This window comes from Triturus cristatus, chromosome 11 (assembly GCF_964204655.1).
Source record: "Triturus cristatus chromosome 11, aTriCri1.1, whole genome shotgun sequence".
Lineage (NCBI taxonomy): Eukaryota > Metazoa > Chordata > Amphibia > Caudata > Salamandridae > Triturus > Triturus cristatus.
The window spans coordinates 1,136,307,419-1,136,329,472 of record NC_140594.1 but is presented as its reverse complement, the minus strand read 5'-3'; the positions used below and the strand labels follow the sequence as shown (position 1 = coordinate 1,136,329,472).

Below are 22,054 nucleotides of genomic sequence, written 5' to 3'. Positions count from 1 at the left end.
AGTTGCTGAGCAAGTCAATAAGTCTGGATAGATTTTTGCCCATCTCCAGACCAGATCATGAAGATATCATCACTTTATCGTTTTCACTCCCTAATGAAAAAAAGGATCACAGAGTCCATATACACAATGCCTGAAGAGCCTTTACAGAGAGATTGGGAAATGTTGGTGTGTATATTGTGTCATTTTGTGTTTACCTTTGTAAGTCTCTTCCATTCTATGCACATGCTCTGTATTCCATGTTCCACTAGACAGGGCTTGGAGGAGACAGTTGCTGGAGTGCAACGACATGGAGAGGACGCATCACTATGCTGTATAATTCGTGTTTCAACTTTAACTACGAGGTCTCCGATGTTACAATCCATACAAACAGCTTTCAAAAATGTGAGAAACTGGATTATTATTTGGGATGGATGGTAATCCCATAAGGATTTCAGTAACTTAAACCTGATCTGAATCCCTGGGAGCTATGCCACAGAGAAGACAGGCTTAACTGAGGAAGAAAATGTGTAAAGAATTTAGAAGTACCAAAACAGTTAAAAAAACGAAATCACAACATAGCATAATATAACGTAACAAACAAACCATAACATAACATATCATGACATAACATAAGTTACACTCCAAATTATAAAAATACCGAATTTTTATGACCAAAATCACACCAAAATGACAAAAATCCAACAAGAGTAACCAACATGGATTTTTAAAGTTTGAATTCAATTTATATGCCAAAAAGCACTAAGTGCCAACTGCGTACAACTGGCCATGCTAGACGGGGATATATGGAGCGTGGGTCAGGTATTAAGCCCAGGTAGGTCCTGTTCAAAGAGTTACCTTCATACTTGGACATTTTTCTGGAGAAACGGTGGTTGTCGACCAGTCGTCAACTGTGGAAGCTGGATCTGAGTTGAGGTTTGATGATACTGGGTGGCTGAATAGTGTGGTCCGGGTGCAGTCGTTGACGAAGGCGGGAAAGATCAAAGAAGAAATTGATTTATATTCGGTTCCAAAGATTCAGTTTCTTTTTACCCAAAAAGGGGTAATCAAAGAATGTCATATTGCATTAAAAAGTTTATATAGTGCAATATTTGCCTATGTGACATGCTTCCTGACACTAATACAGAGTGTACTAGCTAAAGACCTCAAATTTGTGCAAAGATCCAGGTCTTACACTTTTTTTTTTTTAATGAATGGTATCATCCACATTTTTGATTTCCACCCCCAAAAAAGAATTCCAATATATGGCTGCTAAGTAAGAGAATATAGGAATGGGTGGTGGACGCACTCAACTTTATCAAAATATGAGACAAAGTTTTTTTGATATGCGTGCAGTGTTGCAATATGCTAGCGAGGCATGTGCGATACTCTAATGAAGTGGCCTAGTGTTACAAAAATTACTAGGACTGCAATCTGCACTGCTAGAAAATCTTTCTAACATTTATTACAATTTCAAAACATAATGATTCTCACGAGTGGTGTACATTCTATTCAATGTGTACATTCATCTGTACATTCATCTGTATGCGTGTTTGTACATGAACATAATCAAAACATATTCACAAACATTACATGTATCTTGAACAAAACAATTATAATTTCATAGAACACCCAATGCATTTCGGGACATTGTCCCTTCGTCAGGGGTATGCTGTGGGAAAAAGGAGAAAATTTCAGAATCTGCGCTTTATGGGATCGGATAATCACAACAACACACTTTGTGATTTATGTGTGTTCGTGCTCCCCTCACCAAAGTGGTCAATGTGTTCAGTGATTTACAATACCTTGTAGATTAGATGTCAGTTTTCTAGAGTTCGCTACTTCAACCACTAAGAGAAGAAACACTGAGGTAAGAAATAATATGTGTCTCTGCTATTTTCTAGCAGATCCAAAAAGTACTTAAATCCACTGTTCGTACCTGGCCTTTTAGTGTATTTTCAGACGTGGTCTTCCCTGTTATCTTGTTAAAACCTGAAGAAACGAGCAGAACTAAGTCATAATCTACGATAATGAGGAAACAGACAATATAGCTGTTCCGTTCTATAAATTGTGGCTCACCTTCGTGTGGAATACACAAGAAATGGCGCTTTGCCAAGTTGCGTATAGTTGAAGAGACTTTGTTCGAGTGGAATCGCTAACGGTGATCATAAGAAATCTAAGAACGAAGAATAGAATATCAGATTACCTGATGTAGGTAGTAATTCCTAGTTTAAGTAGAAGGGTGGTATTTAATAAGAAGCACGTTAGCTTACCGTGTCGGTATACGAAAAAGCAGCGTTTGCGTCCGAGTTTCGCTATCACTCCGCGAGTGTAGTTCCTGGTTATAACGTATACGTAGTGACGTATTCAAGCAACAGTAAAGACAGACTGTAGTCTCTTGTGGTGTCGATACTGAAAGTGGACTACTGTTGGCAAGTGCTCTGCCAAGTATAACCATTTTTACGTGATCTCATAATACCACTGGATTCCTATCAAGAACTGGTTCTATTGTTCAAAAAAGAGTATCCTAATAAACCTAACCTGTTGTGTCCTCTTGTTCTGTCTGATTTATAAGAGGTTGAAATAAAGGGTTTATGTGTGTGTTAAAGTTTCACAGTTATGACATTTGGTTCATTAAAATTAAGTACTGACATGCGCATTAGATCTTCTTTTGTTAACATGTACTCGCACAATAATTCGTCAATCAACAGTACAGAAATATCGATTGTAATATGTCGTTCATATAATACCACTAATATAGCTGTTCAATGTTTGTTCTATCTGTAGATAATACAAAATCAATATCTATATTGTACATAAGGACTTCACTTTGTTTTTCCAGTATACATGCTCTAGTTTCTTTGCATAAATTAAAATTGTTATATGAATCAGATACTAGTGTGGATCTAAGTGAATTGTAGTGTTAATGTATGTCTTTGAGGTGTGAGGGTCCCAGAGTGGAAATTCAGATCAATATATCTCCATATTTTTTTCAAAGGAAGCAAGCCATCTCGAGTTTATCATTAAGCCCTAGTGGGGTCAGCGTCTGTAGTCTTTTTATCCAAAACACCTCCCTTTGTGCTTTGAATTATCTCGGTCTGGGAATTTTGGTACTTCTTCAACAATTAGAAATTTTAATTGAGCGATTTGATGACGCGCTTCATCCCAATGTACTGCTAGGCTTGAGGTAGTGCTTTTGGTGCGTATTTTACTTTTATGCTCCGTCAGTCGGATCTTCATTTTTCTCTCCGTTTTTCCGACATACAACAAACCGCATGGACATTTAATGATGTAGATTACGTTTTCGGAATTACATGTTGTGCTACTCAAGATTTAGATTTTATGACCCGTACGTGGGTGTAATAAAGTTTCTCCTGTGATTGCGTTGTTGCAATGGATGCAATTCCAACATTTGTGTGTGCCGTTTGTCTTAGTTGAGGATTCAGATGTTGTTGGTGATTTCTTTTTCCTTGAAAACATTTCTTTCAGGTTTTGTGCTCTTGTATATGCAAACAGTGGTTTTTCCAAGAACAATCCTTTAAAATCCGTTTCAGATTCAAGTAAGTCCCAACGTTTGTGTATGATCTTTTTTATAGCCAAAGATGCAGTGGAATATTTGGACACAAAAACTGTACGGGAGCTAGTTTTTTTTGGAGACTTCTTTAGTAACTCATCACGCGGTCGATTTTTGACTTTGTTTAGTTGCTCATTGAGCAAATTTTCAGGGTACCCTCTGCTTGTGTAATTCTTAATTTGTTGTTGCCAGGTTTTTTCACAAGCCGTGTTTGTTGAAGAAATTCATTTAGTTCTTAAGAATTGGGAGACTGGTAAATTCCGAATTAGAGAAGAAGGGTGAAAGCTGCTGAATAATAACGCTTTATTATTCAGCAGCTTTCACCCTTCTTCTCTAATTTGGAATTTACCAGTCTCCCAATTCTTAAGAACTAAACGAATTTCTTCAACAAACACGGCTTGTGAAAAAACCTGGCAACAACAAATTAAGAATTACACAAGCAGAGGGTACCCTGAAAATGTACTCAATGAGCAACTAAACAAAGTAAAAAATCGACCGCGTGATGAGTTACTAAAGAAGTCTCCAAAAAAACCTAGCTCCCGTACAGTTTTTGTGTCCAAATATTCCACTGCATCTTTGGCTATAAAAAAGATCATACACAAACGTTGGGGCTTACTTGAATCTGAAACGGATTTTAAAGGATTGTTCTTGGAATAACCACTGTTTGCATATACAAGAGCACAAAACCTGAAAGAAATGTTATCAAGGAAAAAGAAATCACCAACAACATCTGAATCCTCAACTAAGACAAACGGCACAAACAAATGTTGGAATTGCATCCATTGCAACAACGCAATCACAGGAGAAACTTTATTACACCCTCGTACGGGTCATAAAATCTAAATCTTGGGTAGCACAACATGTAATTCGGAAAACGTAATCTACATCATTAAATGTCCATGCGGTTTGTTGTATGTCGGAAAAACTGAGAGAAAAATGAAGATCCGACTGACGGAGCATAAAAGTAAAATACGCACCAAAAGCACTACCTCAAGCCTAGCAGTACATTGGGATGAAGCGCGTCATCACATTGCTCAATTAAAATTTCAAATTATTGAAGAAGTACCAAAATTCCCAGACCGAGATAATTCGAAGCACCTACTACAAAGAGAGGTGTTTTGGATAAAAAGACTGCAGACCCTGACTCCACTTGGGCTTAATGATAAACTCGAGATGGCTTGCTTCCTTTGAAAAAAATATGGAGATATATTGATCTGAATTTCCACTCTGGGACCCTCACACCGCAAAGACATACATTAACACTACAATTCACTTAGATCCACACTAGTACCTGATTCATATAACGATTTTAATTTATGCAAAGAAACTAGAGCATGTATACTGGAAACACAAAGTGAAGTCCTTATGTACAATATAGATATTGATTTTGTTTTATCTACAGATAGAACAAACATTGAACAGCTATATTAGTGGTATTATATGAACGACATATTACAATCGATATTTCTGTACTTTTGATTGACGAATTATCGTGCGAGTACATGTTAACAAAAGAAGATCTAATGCGCATGTCAGTACTTAATTTTAATGAACCAAATGTCATAACTGTGAAACTTTAACACACACATAAACCCTTTATTTCAACCTCTTATAAATCAGACAGAACGAGAGGACACAACAGGTTAGGTTTATTAGGATACTCTTTTTTGAACAATAGAACCAGTTCTTGATAGGAATCCAGTGGTATTATGAGATCACGTAAAAATGGTTATACTTGGCAGAGCACTCGCCAACAGTAGTCCACTTTCAGTATCGACACCACAAGAGACTACAGTCTGTCTTTACTGTTGCTTGAATACGTCACTACGTATACGTTATAACCAGGAACTACACTCGCGGAGTGATAGCGAAACTCGGACGCAAACGATGCTTTTTCGTATACCGACACGGTAAGCTAACGCGCTTCTTATTAAATACCACCCTTCTACTTAAACTAGGAATTACTACCTACATCAGGTAATCTGATATTCTATTCTTCGTTCTTAGATTGCTTATGATCACCGTTAGCGATTCCACTCGAACAAATCCTCTTCAACTATACGCAACTTGGCAAAGTGCCATTTCTTGTGTATTCCACACGAAGGTGAGCCACAATTTATAGAACGGAACAGCTATATTGTCTGTTTCCTCATTATCGTACATTATGACTTAGTTCTGCTCGTTTCTTCAGGTTTTAACAAGATAACAGGGAAGACCACGTCTGGCAATACACGAAAAGGCCAGGTACGAACAGTGGATTTAAGTACTTTTTAGATCTGCTAGAAAATAGCAGAGACACATATTTTTTCTTACCTCAGTGTTTCTTCTCTTAGTGGTTGAAGTAGCGAACTCAAGAAAACTGACATCTAATCTACAAGGAATTGTAAATCACTGAACACATTGACCACTTTGGTGAGGGGAGCACGAACACACATAAATCACAAAGTGTGTTGTTGTGATTATCCGATCCCATAAAGTGCAGATTCTGAAATTTTCTCCTTTTTCCCACAGCATACCCCTGACGAAGGGACAATGTCCCGAAATGCATTGGGTGTTCTATGAAATTATAATTGTTTTGTTCAAGATACATGTAATGTTTGTGAATATGTTTTGATTATGTTCATGTACAAACACGCATACAGATGAATGTACAGATGAATGTACACATTGAATAGAATGTACACCACTTGTGAGAATCATTATGTTTTGAAATTGTAATAAATGTTAGAAAGATTTCTCTAGCAGTGCAGATTGCAGTCCTAGTAATTTTTGTAACACTAGGCCACTTCATGCTAAGTAAGAGAAACATATCCCACCTAAGCAGATACAATGGATGTGGGGGAAAGCCAGCAAGTGGCTGGACGAAGGCCATTGTAAGTCCAAAGGCTGGTAGAGTGAATAACCTGCTCAAGCATGAACTGTATTACTGATATGCCATTCATTCATTGCAGTGTGCTTGTCTGCATCTCTTCCTAATAAATCCATTGACCTTTGCCATTACAATTTACAGCCATGCAGAAATATCCCCATTAATGAATTCATGTATCTGCAGGTGTTGTCTCGGCCACTGGTCACACTTGGAAGCAGCAGAGACATGCAAGTACAATCATGCTGCACAGCCTGGGCATTGGACAGAAGAGCATGGGGAACCAAATACAAGAGGAGGTGCAACACATGGTAGAGTTCCTCACCTCTCAAGAAGGTTAGTATATGGATCAATTGGATATATTAATTTAATAAATCTCTAAAATGTTATGCGTTTTAAATTGCACCTGGCAATTTTCTGGATCATTTAGAAGGTTTAATTTAGAGACTATTACAATCATGCACACTCGTTTTTTTGTAAACTAAAGATGGATGAACCAGCTATTTTACAATGCAAAAAAATTGAAATTTGTAAGTTAATATAGCTCATGATTCTCAAGACTTTTTACACCAATTCAGGATTTGTGAGTGTTCCTCTATAGTACCTTTAAGAAAGGGTTAGGAAAATGTGTGTTGTCAGGGAATAGGAAGTCAAGTGCCCTTTGAAAAAAGTGGACATACATTTATAGGGAACCAGTGTCAAGCCATAGTATTACAACTTTGTGAATAGTCACAAAGATTCACTGTGCATTTTCCAATCTCAAATGCACATATATAATGTTACCCCAGGCTACTATAAGTTTCTACCTTAATGTTACATGCTTTGATTGAAGGCTGAGAAAATTCAGGATGAGGATTGACAGAAAGAGGCTTGTGTTTTTAATCACTGCTTATTCCTGGGGAGTGTGGTGAATCACAAAGCAGGGACATATAGTTGAAAATTGAAAGCGTAAGTGTGAATTATAGATTAACTCTTTATTGTGAATCTATCCCCATGAACCAAGGACAGATTTGGCAGAATATTTCCTATATAATTAGGCTATATGCAAGTGGGTGTCGAAGTTAGGTCAAGGACAAAAGCACGTGTTTTTGATTTAGAAAAACAATGTCTACATTTTTGTTAGAACTGAGATTCCTGGTTGGCTGAGGTATGCACTCAGGCCAGGCAGGAACCACGACTCTAGTCAGGGTAGGCTAAGTAAGTACACACTAAAGATTGCCTCTGGTAGCTTGGCACAGGGCATTCAGGCTTATCTAAAGAGGCAATATGTCAAGTACTTGTGCAACACATACACAGTAACACAGTGAATGCACCACAAAAGAAAGACTCCACACACGTTTAGAAAAATAAATTGCTATACTGTGAACAAAATAGACCAAAACAACAAAAACAAAATTTATAGAAGATATTGAATTTCAAAAGTCTAAGTCGAAAAATAGCACCTAGAAACAAATAGCTTTATAGGGGTTACATGAGGCAACACTAGACTGGAGAAAAATCAAAGTTTGGGCCAACCACAAAGTAGCACAGGCTGACTACAGGACCTATGCAGGCCCCGGAGAACAAAGTAACTTTCCTGGTTGCAATAGCGAGATGCGTAATGAGATTAATCGATTCGGGTTCCACAAGTCGAGGAAGCATTGATTTTCTCTATGCGCTGATGGCGATGAGTTTATTCTGTGAATGGGTGCTGGATTCGAGAGCCATTGAGCGATGCGGCAAGTTTCTTCATGCAGTTGAGGGTATGCATCAATCTCTCCAAGCTGCAGTGGCAGTGGCATTGTAAATCTAGGGAGGCAAAGCGCTGTTTCTGATGCAATGCGACGATTTTACTCCGGCAACCGGGTTGATGCACCACTTCTGCTGCACACAGACAGGGGATGCATCGAAGTCCATGGTGCAAGTACCTGGGCCACTTCCAGTAACCAGGCACAGGAGCAGGACTAGAGACTTTGATATCCCGGAGTATCAAACAACAGGAGGCAAGCCATCAAGCCCTTGGAGCACACTTGGAGATCAGGCAGAGTCCATCTCACCTCAGTAAAGTCAGAGAGCGCAGGGTAACAAGCAGAAAAGCAGGCCTTCCAGGTTAACAGTCCAGTTGAGTCCTTTAAGCAGCACGGCAGTTTTTCTGGCAGAGCTTTAGTCACAAGTCCAGTAGGTTCTGATTTTAGGGGTCAAAGACCCAATGCTTTTACCCAAAAGTGCCTTTGATGTGGGAGTGACTTCAAAGCAGCTCCTAAAAGTGCACAGGTTCTCCTTTCAATCCAGCCCTGTCTGCCAGGCTATCTATGGAGGTAAATTGCCTCTTTGTGTGGTGAAAGGGCACTACCTATTCAGTAAAGTGTTAGCCCCTCTCTTCCGCACTGCCCAGGCAGGGCCATCAGAATGGACATATATGTAGATGGGTCCTCAAACACACCTATCCTTCCTGTGTTTGTGGCTGTCTAGAGGAAATGCACAAAGTGTAGCTGACACCCAACCAAGACGTGTTTTGGAGACAAGCTGCAAGGTACACAAAAATGTCTACTTTTATAAAAGTGACATTTCTAAAACAGCAATGTCAAATCCAAATTCACCAGTAAGGAGGATTTATCATTACCATTCCCACGATATAAAACGAGAAGTAGCTACTACTTTCTGATCAGGAATTACCACTTAAAAGTGTATAAGGAAATTCCCAATACTAACCCATGAGAGGAGTAGGCCCCACAGTAGTAAAAAATTAATGTAGCTGTTTGTCTCTATCAGAACATGCAAAATATAAAAGTACATGTCCTACCTTTTACTTACATAGCACTCTGCCCTTAGGACTAACGATAGCCTACCCTAGGGATGACGTCTATGTAGTAAAAGGGGTGGTTAAGACTTGGCAAGTAGTTTTAACTGTCAAGTCAAAGTAGCAGTAAACTGCACACACAGGCCCTGCAATGGCAGGCCTGAGACAGAATTGAAGGCTTACTTGTGTGTGAAGCGCAATCAGTGCATGCAGGCCCAATAGTAGCATTTAACTTACAGGTCCTGGGTATATGGTATACCACCTTACAAGGGATCTACAGAAAAAAGTAAATATGCAAATCATGTATATACCAATTACACACATGTTTAGGGAAGAAGCACATGCATTTTTGCACTGGACAGCAGTGGTAAAGAGTTCAGAGTCCTACGGGCAGCAAAGAAATTCAGCAAAACATTGAGATCAAAAGCAAAATGTTTGGGGGAAGACCACCCTAAAAATGGCAGGTCTAACGCATGTCCCCCCAGCTGAGCTGAAAGTCGGCGATCTACCCAGTTTATAGAGAGTTCTTGCTAAGGCACAAAAACCTGGATAGACAATCAGCATTGGAGTGGCCTATCCCTGGTCTGTGTTCTACCCTGAAGTCCATGCTCTGTAGGGAAATGGACTACCTGAACAAATTTGGATTCTCATCTCTCATTTGCATGAGTCACCTGAGAGGCCTGTAGTCAATCTGAACCTCCTAGGAGTTCTCTTCACTAAGGCGGAAGAACCTGGACAGACCATCTGCGTTGGCGTGTTCTGTGCCAGGGCGCTGTTCCACCGTAAAGTCCATTTCCTGTAGCCTGTAGGGAGATGGACCACCTCAGCAGTTTGGGATTTTCACCCCTCATCTGCATCAACCATCTGAGGACCCTGTGGTCTGTCTGAACCCGGAAGTGAGTGCCAAACAAGTATGGCATCAGCACCCAGACCACAGCAAAAGCTTCTCTTTGTATAGCATTCCACCTTTGTTCCCTGGGACGAAGCTTCATGGAGATGGAGGCCACAGGTTGGTTTAGTCACTCCTCGTTAAATTGAGATAGTACTGTCCCCAATGCCACGCTCTAAGGCATCTGTCTGAATGATAAACTCATTGGAGAAGGCGGAGGCCCTTAGCACATTGCTTGCCAAATGCAATTTGGTATACCTCTGTCCAACTCACATTTCTGGGCTGCATCTTGGAAGTTAACTCTGTAAAGAGGGGCAACAATGGTGCCATAGCCCTTGACAAACCTTAAATGGTACCCAGTGATGTCCAAGAATGATCTGAACTCAGTCTGGGTTTTCTGGGGATGACAGGCCATGAGCATCACCCTGAACGGATAGCTGCCCTCTGGAAAAGAGAAGGCTGACCTCTCCTGTGCTCCCTCTGTCAGGGCAATCTGCCAGTACCCTGATGTAAGATCAAAGGTACTGAGATACCGGGTAGCCCCTAACCGGTCAATCAGCTCATCAGCCTGGGAGATGTGGTGAGCATATGTTTTTGTGACTGAGCTTAGCCCTCTATAATCCACAGAGAACCTCAGTTCAGGTGTGGAGTACGGTGGGGCAGCTTTTGGTACCAGAACCACAGGACTGAACCAGGGGCTACTAGAGGGTTATATCACCTCTAACTCCAATATTTTGGACACTTTAGCCTTAAGGCTGGATCTCACCTTATGTGACAACCTGTAACATGTATTCTTAACAGGGTGGTTGTCCCCAGTGTCCACATCATGGGTACACAGGTGAGTAGTCCCAAGGATAAGGGAGAATGGAGAGTAGTTATGTGTAAACACTTAAAGGCAGTCTCTCTGTTGTTCAAGAGTAAGAGTGGGGGTAAGGATTACCCCCTCCACAGATTCATCTTACTCCTTGCAGGCGAAGAGGTCAAAGAGAGGTTCACTCTCCTCCTCTTTCCCGCCATCTGTCACCAGCAGAATGGTCATTTCAGACCTCTCAAAAGTCGGGTTTAAGGCGGCTGACATGCAGCACCCAGTGGGGTTGCCTAGGGGCCTTGAGATCTAGAAGGTAGGTGTCTCACCCGTTTTCTCAATCACATTATAGGGCTCCATCTAGTGGTCCTAGAAGGCGCTGGGCTCCACAGGCTCCATTACCCACCCTTTCTGATTAGGCTGCAAATCCACAGTGGTAGAATTGTTTTAATACCACTCTTTCATGACAGCGTGGCTAGCTTCTAAGTTACTAGCCTTTCTTGACCAAACTCAGAGGTCCCCTAACAGGTTGCCCAAACTGAAGCTCGAAGGGGCTGAAGTCCACTTCCATCTGTGGTACCTCCCTGAAGGCAAACAACAGGCATGGTAAGAGGGTGTCCTGCTTATTCCGCAAGACCTCAGGTAGACCAATAATCATGCCTTTCAGGGTATTGTTGAATTTCTCAACAAGCCCATTGGTTTGTGGATGATACGGGGTAGAGAACTTGTAAGTTACCCCACACTCCTCCCACATGGACTGCTTATATCCAGACATGAAGTCTGTGCCCCTGTCAGATAAAACTTCCTTGGGAAACCCATTCAGGTAAAAATCCCCTTTAAGGTCTTTGGCACTGCAGGTGCAGTCATGGTTCTCAGAGGGATTGCCTCTGGATACAGAGTCGCGTGATACACCAAAAACAGGATGAACATGTTGCCTGAAGCATCTGGGGGTCCATTGGCCCTACAATCTCAATGTCAACCACCTCAAAGGGTGTTACAATGACAGGCAGTAGGTTAAGGGGGATTTAAGTCACTGCCCTGTGTTCCTACAACCCTGGCAGGTCACACAAGTCCTACAGATACATCTGAGAAAGCCTTGTGCCTGGCCCAACAAAAGTGTGGGACAAGCTTTGCAAAGGTCTTGTCTTGGCCCAGGTGTCCTGCCAGAGTACTTTCATGAGCCAGCTCCAGTAGGAAGGCCCTGTAGCATCGGGGGACCATTAGGGTCCTTCTTGTTCCACGCACAGTAACCTCTGGCTCAATGTAAATGAGGTTGTCCCCCAGTAAGTGCAGTTACTAGCTGAGGCATCACCTACTGCTTCGACTTCTGCCTGTTGCCTCATGCCCTCAAGGGTTGGACACATTCTGTCCCCTACAGAACTCCCCTTGGTGGGTCCTCCGTCTACATGCCAGTAATGACTAGCAGACCACCAAGGGGAGCAATGCCCTCCTCAGTGGGCTACGGGGCTGCAACTGCAGGTTCCCCATCCACTTCACTGGGAGTACATTCAGGGCTGGTTTCTCACGTCCCCTGCCTTTCTGCTTCTTAGCAGCTGGCTGGGCCATTATTCCAGACTCCAGCCCTTTTTACTCCCATCCTGAGCAGCCATGGACCATGTCATAGCACAGATCCAATCAGGTAACCCTAACATCTCCACATGAGCCTTGATCTCCACTTCCGTCTAGGTAGTATGCTCAAGGTCATTACTCAACAAACAGTCCACAAACATGGCAGGGCTCACTGCAACTTTCAGAAGACCTGAAAATCGCCCTCACACAAATGGGACAAGGGACACTGGATAGTGACCCTCTCTGTAGTCAGTCAACACAACCTGGTGGAATGCAGTGGGAATTACCTGCTCTGGGGAAAACAGCTGACTCCTTACCATATTCATACTGGTTCCTGCATCCCTCAGAGTCTTCACACCCTGCCCATTGATATGATGACTCATTACCTATACTTTGAAGTATTTGATGGCACATGGATCTTAGGAACCATCTCACTATCACCCGAGGACACTTCGGTAACTACACTAAACTCCCTCGCAAAAACGCGGACAAACTCCCCCCTTGAACTACACTAGCCACCCCTAGAATCTTTCCTCCATGGGAGGGGGGGGGCTCTTTTTGTACATTTGGATTCCCTCTTGTAGTGTCCATACTCTTAGCACTCATAGCATTTAATGGGATGGGTTGCGTACCTTTGTCAGGGTAGTTCTTTCTGGTGGCCAGTTTGGAAATGAGAACCGGCCCCTTTTTCCCTGTAAGTTGTTTTGGGGGGCGTCGGAGAACTTTGTTTTTTTATCTCCATCCTCCTTCTGGTGCGAAAAACTGACCACACTTGTGGAATACCCCCCACTGCCCCAGATGATCTCTTAGAAACTCTGGGGCAGACCCAGATGCTTGCCTCCTCAGCAAGCTTCCTGGGGTCAGAAAGCATACTATCCACCAGGTTTTGGAGCAGCTCTATAAAACAAATAGCAAACATGTGCTCCTTTAAAATTAAGTAGTACTGCCCTGAATAATCATCTACTTTGCAGCCCCTCACCCAGCCCTTCAGTGCCTTACCAGCATAGTCCAAGCAATCAACCCAGCTCTGTGTTGATAGGTTGTGGCTGGCCCTAATCTTTGTCTTATGCTTGTCTAAACGTACTGGTCAAGATGGCCTTCATTGCAGTGTAGCATGTCCGGTCAAGTCTGGTCTAGTGTAAGAAGAGTGTCTCTACCCATTGTAGGCATGTACCTCCATAGACTCCCACCATAGAGACTCCTCTGGGACCTTATGCACTCTTAGAGCCACTTCATAGGCTGAAAACCACTTGTCCACATCATCTTCCACCACATAAATGGACACTAAATCTTTGGGTATTCTGAGTTTTGACTTGTGGGAAGACACTGCAGGTATGGTGCCACCATTACTGTTGTTGGCACCTGCTTCAGGGTTCTGACATCCTTCTCTCTGAGGCTCAACTCATCAGAGAGCTTATTCTACTCCAGAGCTAACCTACCTCTCAGTCAGACCCTGCTCTTCCTCAAGCTTAGCAAGCTCCAACTTCAACTTTCTTTCCTCCCTCCTGTCTGCCAGCTTCTTTGGGGACAGGTTCATGTATGAGACACTGCTCCCTGTTCTGGGAACCACCAATGCTTCCAGAAAGTAGCTTGTCCCTCCCACAGGCAGTTCCACAGACACTTCAAGCTCCAAAAGCAGGTCATCCTCTTCCTCATCTAGGTTATCATCACCTGAAACATGGATCTTCATCCAGGCCCTTAAGGCTTTCTGCACCGCCACCTTCCTGGTGAAGCCTCTCATAGAGACCTGAAACTCCTTGCAAAATATCTTAATCTTAGCCACAGTATGACTGTAACTGGGCCATAAGAAATTCTGCAAGTTCAGGTGTAGGTGCAGGTGCTGGTTCTCTAGATTGAGACATAATTTAGAAGAAAAAGAGAAAAGGGCAATTAGGGAGAATAAAAAAAACTCGACTTCGTCTCAGTATAGAGTTGTAGTGAACAGTGAATTACTATATGTTATTGCACAAACGCAAGTCCTATCCCACCGCTGCCACCAATGTTAGACCTGACATTCCTGCTTGACTGAGGTATGCACCCAGGCCAGGCAGGAACCACCACTCTAGTCAGGGTAACTAAGTATACACACTGAAATAGCCTCTGCTCACCCTGGTAGATTGGCACAGAGCAGATAGGCTTATCTAAAGAGGCAATGTGTAAAGTATGTGTACACCACTCACAGACAGTAACACAACTAATGCACCACGTAAAGATTCAACACAAGTTTAGAAAAATAGATTGTTATATTCTGGACAAAACAACACAACAAAATCCAATGTATAGAAGTTGAGATATTTAATTTCAAAATAATAAGCAAAAATAGCATTTAGAAGCAAATAGCGCTTTAGAGGTTACTTGAGGTTGATCTGGACCTGGGCACAATCAAAGTTCAGGCTGACTGGGATGTAGCGCCAGCCGGCTACAGAACCCATGCTGGTGCTGGTGAACAAAGTACCTTTTCTGATCACAACAGCATGATGTGGCGTGAGATGCATCGATGCGGGTCCCGCAAGTCAAGGATGCGCCGATTTTCTCCATGTGCTGATGGAGATGGGTTGGTTCCATAGACGGGTGCCAAACTCCAGAGGCATCGAGTGATGCACCTGGTATCTCCATGCAGTTGAGGGAATGTGTCGATCTCTCCAAGCTGCAGACGACAATACATTGTTAGATGCACTGATTATGGGAGGTAAAGCGTCAGTTCCGATGCAATGTGCCAAATTTACTCCTGTAAGCGGGTCGATGTGCCGGTTTGCTACAAGTAGGCAGGGTATGCATTGAAGTCCATGCTGCAAGTATCTGGGCCACTTCCAGTGAGCCAACACAGGAGCAGGTCTAGCGACTTTGATATCCCTGAGCTTCAAAGACCAGGTGGCAAGCCAATGGGCCCTTGGAGCACCTTGGAGTGAAGGCAGAGTCCAGCTCTCCTCAAAAAAGTCAGAGAGCACAGGCCAAAAAGCAGAAAAGCAGGCCTCCTTCCAGATCAGCAGTCCAGTTGAGTCCTTTAAGCAGCACAGCACTTGGTCTGGCAGAGCTTTAGTTACAAGTCTAGCCCACCTTCCAATCCAGCCCTGTCTGCCAGGCTATCTATGGGAGTAAATAAGCTCTGTGTGTGGGGACAGGATACTACCTATTCAATGAAGTGTTATCCCCTCCATTTCATAGTGCCCAGGCAGGGCTATCAGAATGGAGATACATGTAGATGGGTACTCAGACACACCTATCCTTTCTGTGTTTGTGGCTGTCTAGAGGGAATGCACAGAGTTTAGCTGTCACCCGTCCCAGATGTGTATTGGTCACAAGTTGCAAGGCGCAAAGAGCAGTAAGTGCAGACCATTGTCTACACTTAAGAGTGATTTTGTTAGGAACAAGGGATGTGGTTTTTGGGATGGAAGCACGATTTTGGTGTGTTTTTTCAAGACATGAGATGGGGGAGATGTAACAAGCAGTGGTATTTTTTCGTTTATTATGTTTTTTTGAGTAATATACATGGGGCTAATGATCATTTTTAAATTGTTTTTAGATACCCCTGAGGAAGGTTTATATTAAAACCGAAATGCATTGGGTGACATCAAAGTATACTGAATGGAATGGAGTTTATTTACATGCCAGTGAATAGGCCCGGATGGGCAATTCTTGAGCAATTTAAAAGCGGAAAAAAAAGTTGACTTCATTTCTTCGACGTGATGGATTAAAAATGGTTGTAACAAGAGAATAAAATTTGGATGAACTTTGGTAATACTAAGGAGTACGAGTGATTACATATCTCAAATGTGCATATAGCTGTGCAACTCTTCTGTGACACAGGACACGCGTGCCACAACTTAATGATGTGATATTAACTTTCTGCGCAAAGGAACGGGGCGCAGCATGAGTGCATGCACGCTGAACTTGATTAAAATGAAGAAGACGTAATTAAGGCAAAATAGAGGGTGTGCTTCAGACTTTTTTCAGATTGAACATATTACATCCCGCTCCGACCCTGTAAGCACCCACGAAAAATACATAACAGTTCATGAAGACATTGTTTTGATTACGTCGAAGGTTCTTCGCACAACAGTATCAACAAGGAAATACGATTTGAAATGATTCACTTCATCATACCATGTTGTTAAATTATTTATTATTGATTGCGTAGCATTTATTTAGTTTTAGTTTAGATAAGTTTCAGTTTGTCTTTCAGTTTGTTTGGGGGCGGGATTAGAGCTCTACGTCACTGAGGGCACACAGCTGGAGAAGGTAATGTTTGGTTTAAAAACAGGGAGGAGGAAAAGGCGGGGTTAGAGCAAAGGCGGTAAAGTCCGATGGCTATACAGGTCGTTAAGCAACTACACGAAGATGGCAGGTACAAATGGGGTTGTTGAGAACCGAGTGAAACGGGCTGTATAACTAAGGGGCTAAATGATGGTGTGATTGTAAGTTAGACTGCAAGTGATGTGAAGATCAGTTTACAGATGAGGTGGTCACATACGGGTAATGCACTGTGGGGAGTGATGAGAGGGAAGGTGGATTTGAGAAGTACGTTTATTAATGGGAGTTACAATTCTGCTTTACACAATAGGATGTTTAAGAGTGATTTTGTTAGGAACAAGGGATGTGGTTTTTGGGATGGAAGCACGATTTTGGTGTGTTTTTTCAAAACATGAGATGGGGAGATGTAACAAGCAGTGGTATTTTTTCGTTTATTATATGTTTTTTTGAGTAATATACATGGGGCTAATGATCATTTTTAAATTGTTTTTAGATACCCCTGAGGAAGGTTTATATTAAAACTGAAATGCATTGGGTGACATCAAAGTATACTGAATGGAATGGAGTTTATTTACATGCCAGCGAATAGGCCCGGATGGGCAATTCTTGAGCAATTTAAAAGCGGAAAAAAAGTTGGACTTCATTTCTTCGACGTGATGGATTAAAAATGGTTGTAACAAGAGAATAAAATTTGGATGAACTTTGGTAATACTAAGGAGTACGAGTGATTACATATCTCAAATGTGCATATAACTGTGCAACTCTTCTGTGACACGGGACACGCGTGCCACAGCTTAATGATGGGATACTTTCTAAGAGTAGCATTTCTAAAATCCAACTTCACCAGTAAGGAGAATCGATCATTGCCATTCCAAAGATATAAAACATGAAGTAACTATCCCTTTCTGATCAGGAATTACCACTTAAAAGTGTATAAAGAAATTTTCAATGCTAACCTATGAGAGTAGTAGGCCTCACAATAGTGACAAACTAATTTAGCTGATTGTCTCTAGCAGGACATGCAAAATATAAAAGTACCTACCTTTTACATACATAGCGCATTGCCCGTAGGGCAACTTAGGGCCTACCTTAGGGGCGGCTTATATGTAGTAAAAGGGGAGTTTAAGGCTTGGCAAGTAGTTCTAAATTCCAAGTTGAAGTGGTCGTAAACTGCACCCACAGGCCCTGCAATGGCTGGCCTGAGACAGGGTTGAAGAGTTACTTGTGTGGGTGGCACAATGCGTGCTGATGGACCACTAGGAGCATTTAACTTACAGGCCTTGGGTATATGGAATACCACTTTACAAGGGACTTACAGGTAAATTAAATATGCCAATTATGTACTCACAAATTACAAACCCGATTAGTTAAGAAGTACATGCACTTTAGCACTGGACAGCAGTGGTAACGAGCTCAGAGTCCTAAGACCAGCAACAAGAATTAGAAAAACATGGAGGTGAAAAGCAAAAGTTTGGGGGAAGAACACCCTAAGAATGACAGGTCTAACAACCTTCTTTTGGTGCATTCCATACATTTAGTTGCTTATGTTGATTTGATTCCGGCAGCAATGTGGAGGAAATCTCCCCTTGTCTGCATGACAACCCCTGATACTTCACCTTTTCTGGACCCTGGTGTGACACTGCTATTCAGTGTGACAGTGGAGTGTGAGTGCTCAGGCTCCCAAATGACATTGGTAAAATTGGTTTCAGCTAATTGGTCTATTTAAATTGACTACCATGGTAGATGCTCAGAAACTGCACCAATGGCATGGAAGTCGAATGTTGTATGTGGGCCACAGTGAATATTTATACCACCAACAGACATGACGTAAACATATGGCCTATGTGTATTCCTCCTGTGTCCAGCCAGACAAAGGAACATTTATTCTTAAATTTCACAAAGTTTGAAAATAGGATAGTGAAGAGTGATGAAACAAGGGCACAATCCTGTACCAAGTTTTTACCAAAAGAAAAGAAAGTCAGATAAAAGTAGAAAGAAATGGCAGGCAAAAGGCTTTGGAAGCAAACATGGGGGCTTACAATACAATAATCGACTTAAGTAAGCTCAAACCAACAGAAACCACAATACATTTTCACAGTGGATACAATGTGGTACTGTTCCAGAAAGTCGACGTTTCGATCCCTAGCTCCTAGTACAGTGGGATCATCATCAGGACTCAAAATTAAGAAAAAATTGCCTGGTATAAATACAATGCCTGTTGAAATGAACAAGGGAAGGAAGGGAAAAAACAACAAAATTGATCAGCATTTCAACTGGCGACGTACAAAACAGCAACAGTTGTGCGGTCCTAGGACGTGCCTCATGCATTGAGTGAGGTTTTGGCGCTCTTGGATCGGTGAGCGATTTTGTGATCGCGGGTGTGAGGGAGAAAACCATCCGTGTAGAGTGCATGCTGAAAACGCTGAAAAGCATTGAGTACGAGGCTGTGACTATGGTGAATAGCCGTCAAGGTAGTGGTAGCGTGCGTGGCAAGGTTGAGCTCATGAGGTGATGTGATGGTCAACCACGGTTTCAAAGCTTCTGTGGTGAGATGGTGCCTTTGAATTGGACAACAGAAGAACGCAATTGTGAGGAAACCATTTACCTAAGATTCGGCGGGAGAGTCTACTCGTAGTAGCGGCAAGGCGGCAGTGAGAAAAGCGGTCGGTGGCTCCTGGTGAACACTGTGGGAGGGAGGAGGGGCGTTATACGGAGGAAGCACCCATGGGGAGGTAGCCTTCTCCTGTCAATGCTTCCACTCTCGATGTTGCTTGGGGCCTTTCCCCTATCATTGGTCATTTCAAATGTAGTGGATGTAATGTTTGTGCATTTACCATTGAGGGCAAAAGTTTCACTTTTAATAACATCACTTCACTTAGCCACTCTTTTTCCAACTGTAATACAGCGAATGTAATCTACCTCATCAATTGCCCATGCCAAAAAATCTATATTGGGCAAACTACGCAAAGAGTAAAAACAAGAATTTGCCAACACAGAAGCCGAATCCGGTGCAGGACTCCAAACGCGCCTCTTGTCGACCACTTTACAGAGGCCAATCACAATGAAGACGAAATTCGTCGGACAGTTCTAAAAGTCCTGAAACTACCACAGCGCGGAGGTAATATGGCCCAACTATTGAACCGAGAGGAACTTAAATCAATGATCACCTATGACTCAATTCGCAATGGCCTGAATAGGACGGAGGATTGGGCAACGCTGCTTTAAGAACTTACCAAATAACATTGATTTGCTCTCCTAGAATTCACACTCTAGATACATCAAGACTGATAACTTGAGAAATCTTTTTTACACTCCGGTCCTACTTTTTTAATGATTTTTAATGATGCTTCATGGTTTTCTAATTTGGTTTCCATGTTATTCGTGTTTTGACTATGGCTTCACAATTAGCCTAACTGACTGGGCAGTACTCTGTAATCTTCGTGTAAATGTGTTTCCTTCAACAATTATGCTTGATCATCCAATTAACACTCATCACAATATGCGTAACTGGAATGTTTCACATACCTGAAGGATCGGAAGGGGCTGACCCTAGGGCGTATATGGTATCACTCTTTCAGAAAGCTTTCCCGGAACTCTCAGATTGGGATTGGGACTCTCAGCTTCAGAGAGTTCATAGACTCCCTTCTTTCACAGTTAATAAGGCGAATAGATTTCCTCGTCCTTTTCTGATTTATTTTGGGAACTTCCTTCTTAGGCAGGCTGTCTCACTCAAAGCTAGGCCCAATTCACCTGTCACAATTAATTCTGTAACATTTTTTGTAAGATCAGACCTTAGCAAAACTACCATGGATAGACGCTGGAGGCTTCGCCAGCTCATTGATCCATTTAAGGCTCTGGGTGGCCAGGCCTTCCTACAGGAGCCTGCTCGCCTAAAAGTCATCCACGGTGGGCGGACTTATGCATTCACAGACGAAAAAGAGGCAGAACAGGTTCTAACGAAATTAACACCTTAACACCTTAATACCTTAGAGCTGCGAATTATACTACTAATTATACTACTATCCTACTATCCTTCAATATATAATCAGGGGGTAAAATTTAAAATTAAAAAAAAAAAAAAGGGGATAGGAGCACGTGCACTTTTATACACTTACATAACTCTGGTGTACTAATTGTAATTAAATTGCTTTAAATTTGCTTTAAGAGTAAGACCCAACTTTTGTTTAGCAGGCTGACCTCCTCTGCTGCTCCTCTCTTGCGCTGCCCAACCACCGGCAGCTGGGTATAAGAGGTTTCCCTCCTCTTTGGGATAGGGGTTCTCACCTGAACCCCCAAGGGTGGTCCTACTGGGGTGGGTTTGGGGGGGGTAAAAATGTTAAAATGATCAGGCGGGAGGGGAAGGCTATTGGTTACTATAATTTGTATTTGATGTTGTTATGCAGTATGAAAAAGTATAATCAAGAACAGGCAAAGCGTTTTAATAGACTGAAATGACACACAGAATCAGATGTTTGGTTTGGAATGTATCAGGACTCAATGGCAGGAACAAGAGACGGCTTGTCTCCGAGGAGCTTAATTTGTATAAGCCACAGATCGTTTTGCTCACTGAAACACATATTATTTACTCTGACCGCAAGCTTTTGGGGCAGTTAGGATACGATGTGCTTATTTGTTCAGAATGTAGTCTTCCAACTAGAGGTGTCGCTATTTTGGCACAGAAAAGGCTAAATATAGAATTGACTAAAACAAAGGTTGATAAAGCTGGCCGTTGGGCTACGGCTCAAGTGCTCTGGGATGACAATAATTTTACCTTTTGTGTATTTTATGGGCCGAATATTGATGACCCGTCTGTCCTAGATAGGCTAAATATTGAACTATTGGATACCTGTGGGGAACTTATCATAATGGGGGACTTCAATCTTATCATGGATTATAATATCGATACTACTCGACAACGAGCTTTTCAGAGGATGCGCCGCTCACGAGCCGCACTTATCGAACTTGGACGTATTCATAATTTAAAAGATGTTTGGCGAACAATACATCCCTCTACTGCCGACTTTACATACTACTCTGCCCCCCATCAACTCTGCTCAAGAATTGACATGGTTTGGGCATCAGACAATATTATAAAGAATAGCCTTATCGAGTTGTGCCCAAGAGTCACATCGGATCACAATCCAATAGTGATATCATTTACCCCGCCACGGACCAATCGGAAACTTAGGACATTCACCTTTCCCAGACATCTACTATCTAATACGGACTACATCACCCAACTTAAAGCACACTTACGCGAGTTCATTGCTATAAATATTAATTCTGCTTCTCTGAGTATAGTTTGGGATACGGTTAAAGCAAGTGTCCGTGGGTTTACACAACAG

The 22,054-nt window shown here is 42.2% G+C and overlaps 1 protein-coding gene across 2 annotated transcripts in view; it reads left to right on the top strand.

Moving 5' to 3' along the window:
* Positions 1–22,054, top strand: part of LOC146786204 (cytochrome P450 2J5-like) — a 647,500-nt gene that overhangs the window by 128,724 nt on the left and 496,722 nt on the right. For both annotated transcript variants that reach the window (XM_085635780.1, XM_085635781.1), the window contains exon 3: positions 6,603–6,752. In XM_085635780.1, the coding sequence (XP_085491906.1) occupies positions 6,603–6,752 (150 nt within the window). The remainder of the gene's footprint in view (positions 1–6,602; positions 6,753–22,054) is intronic.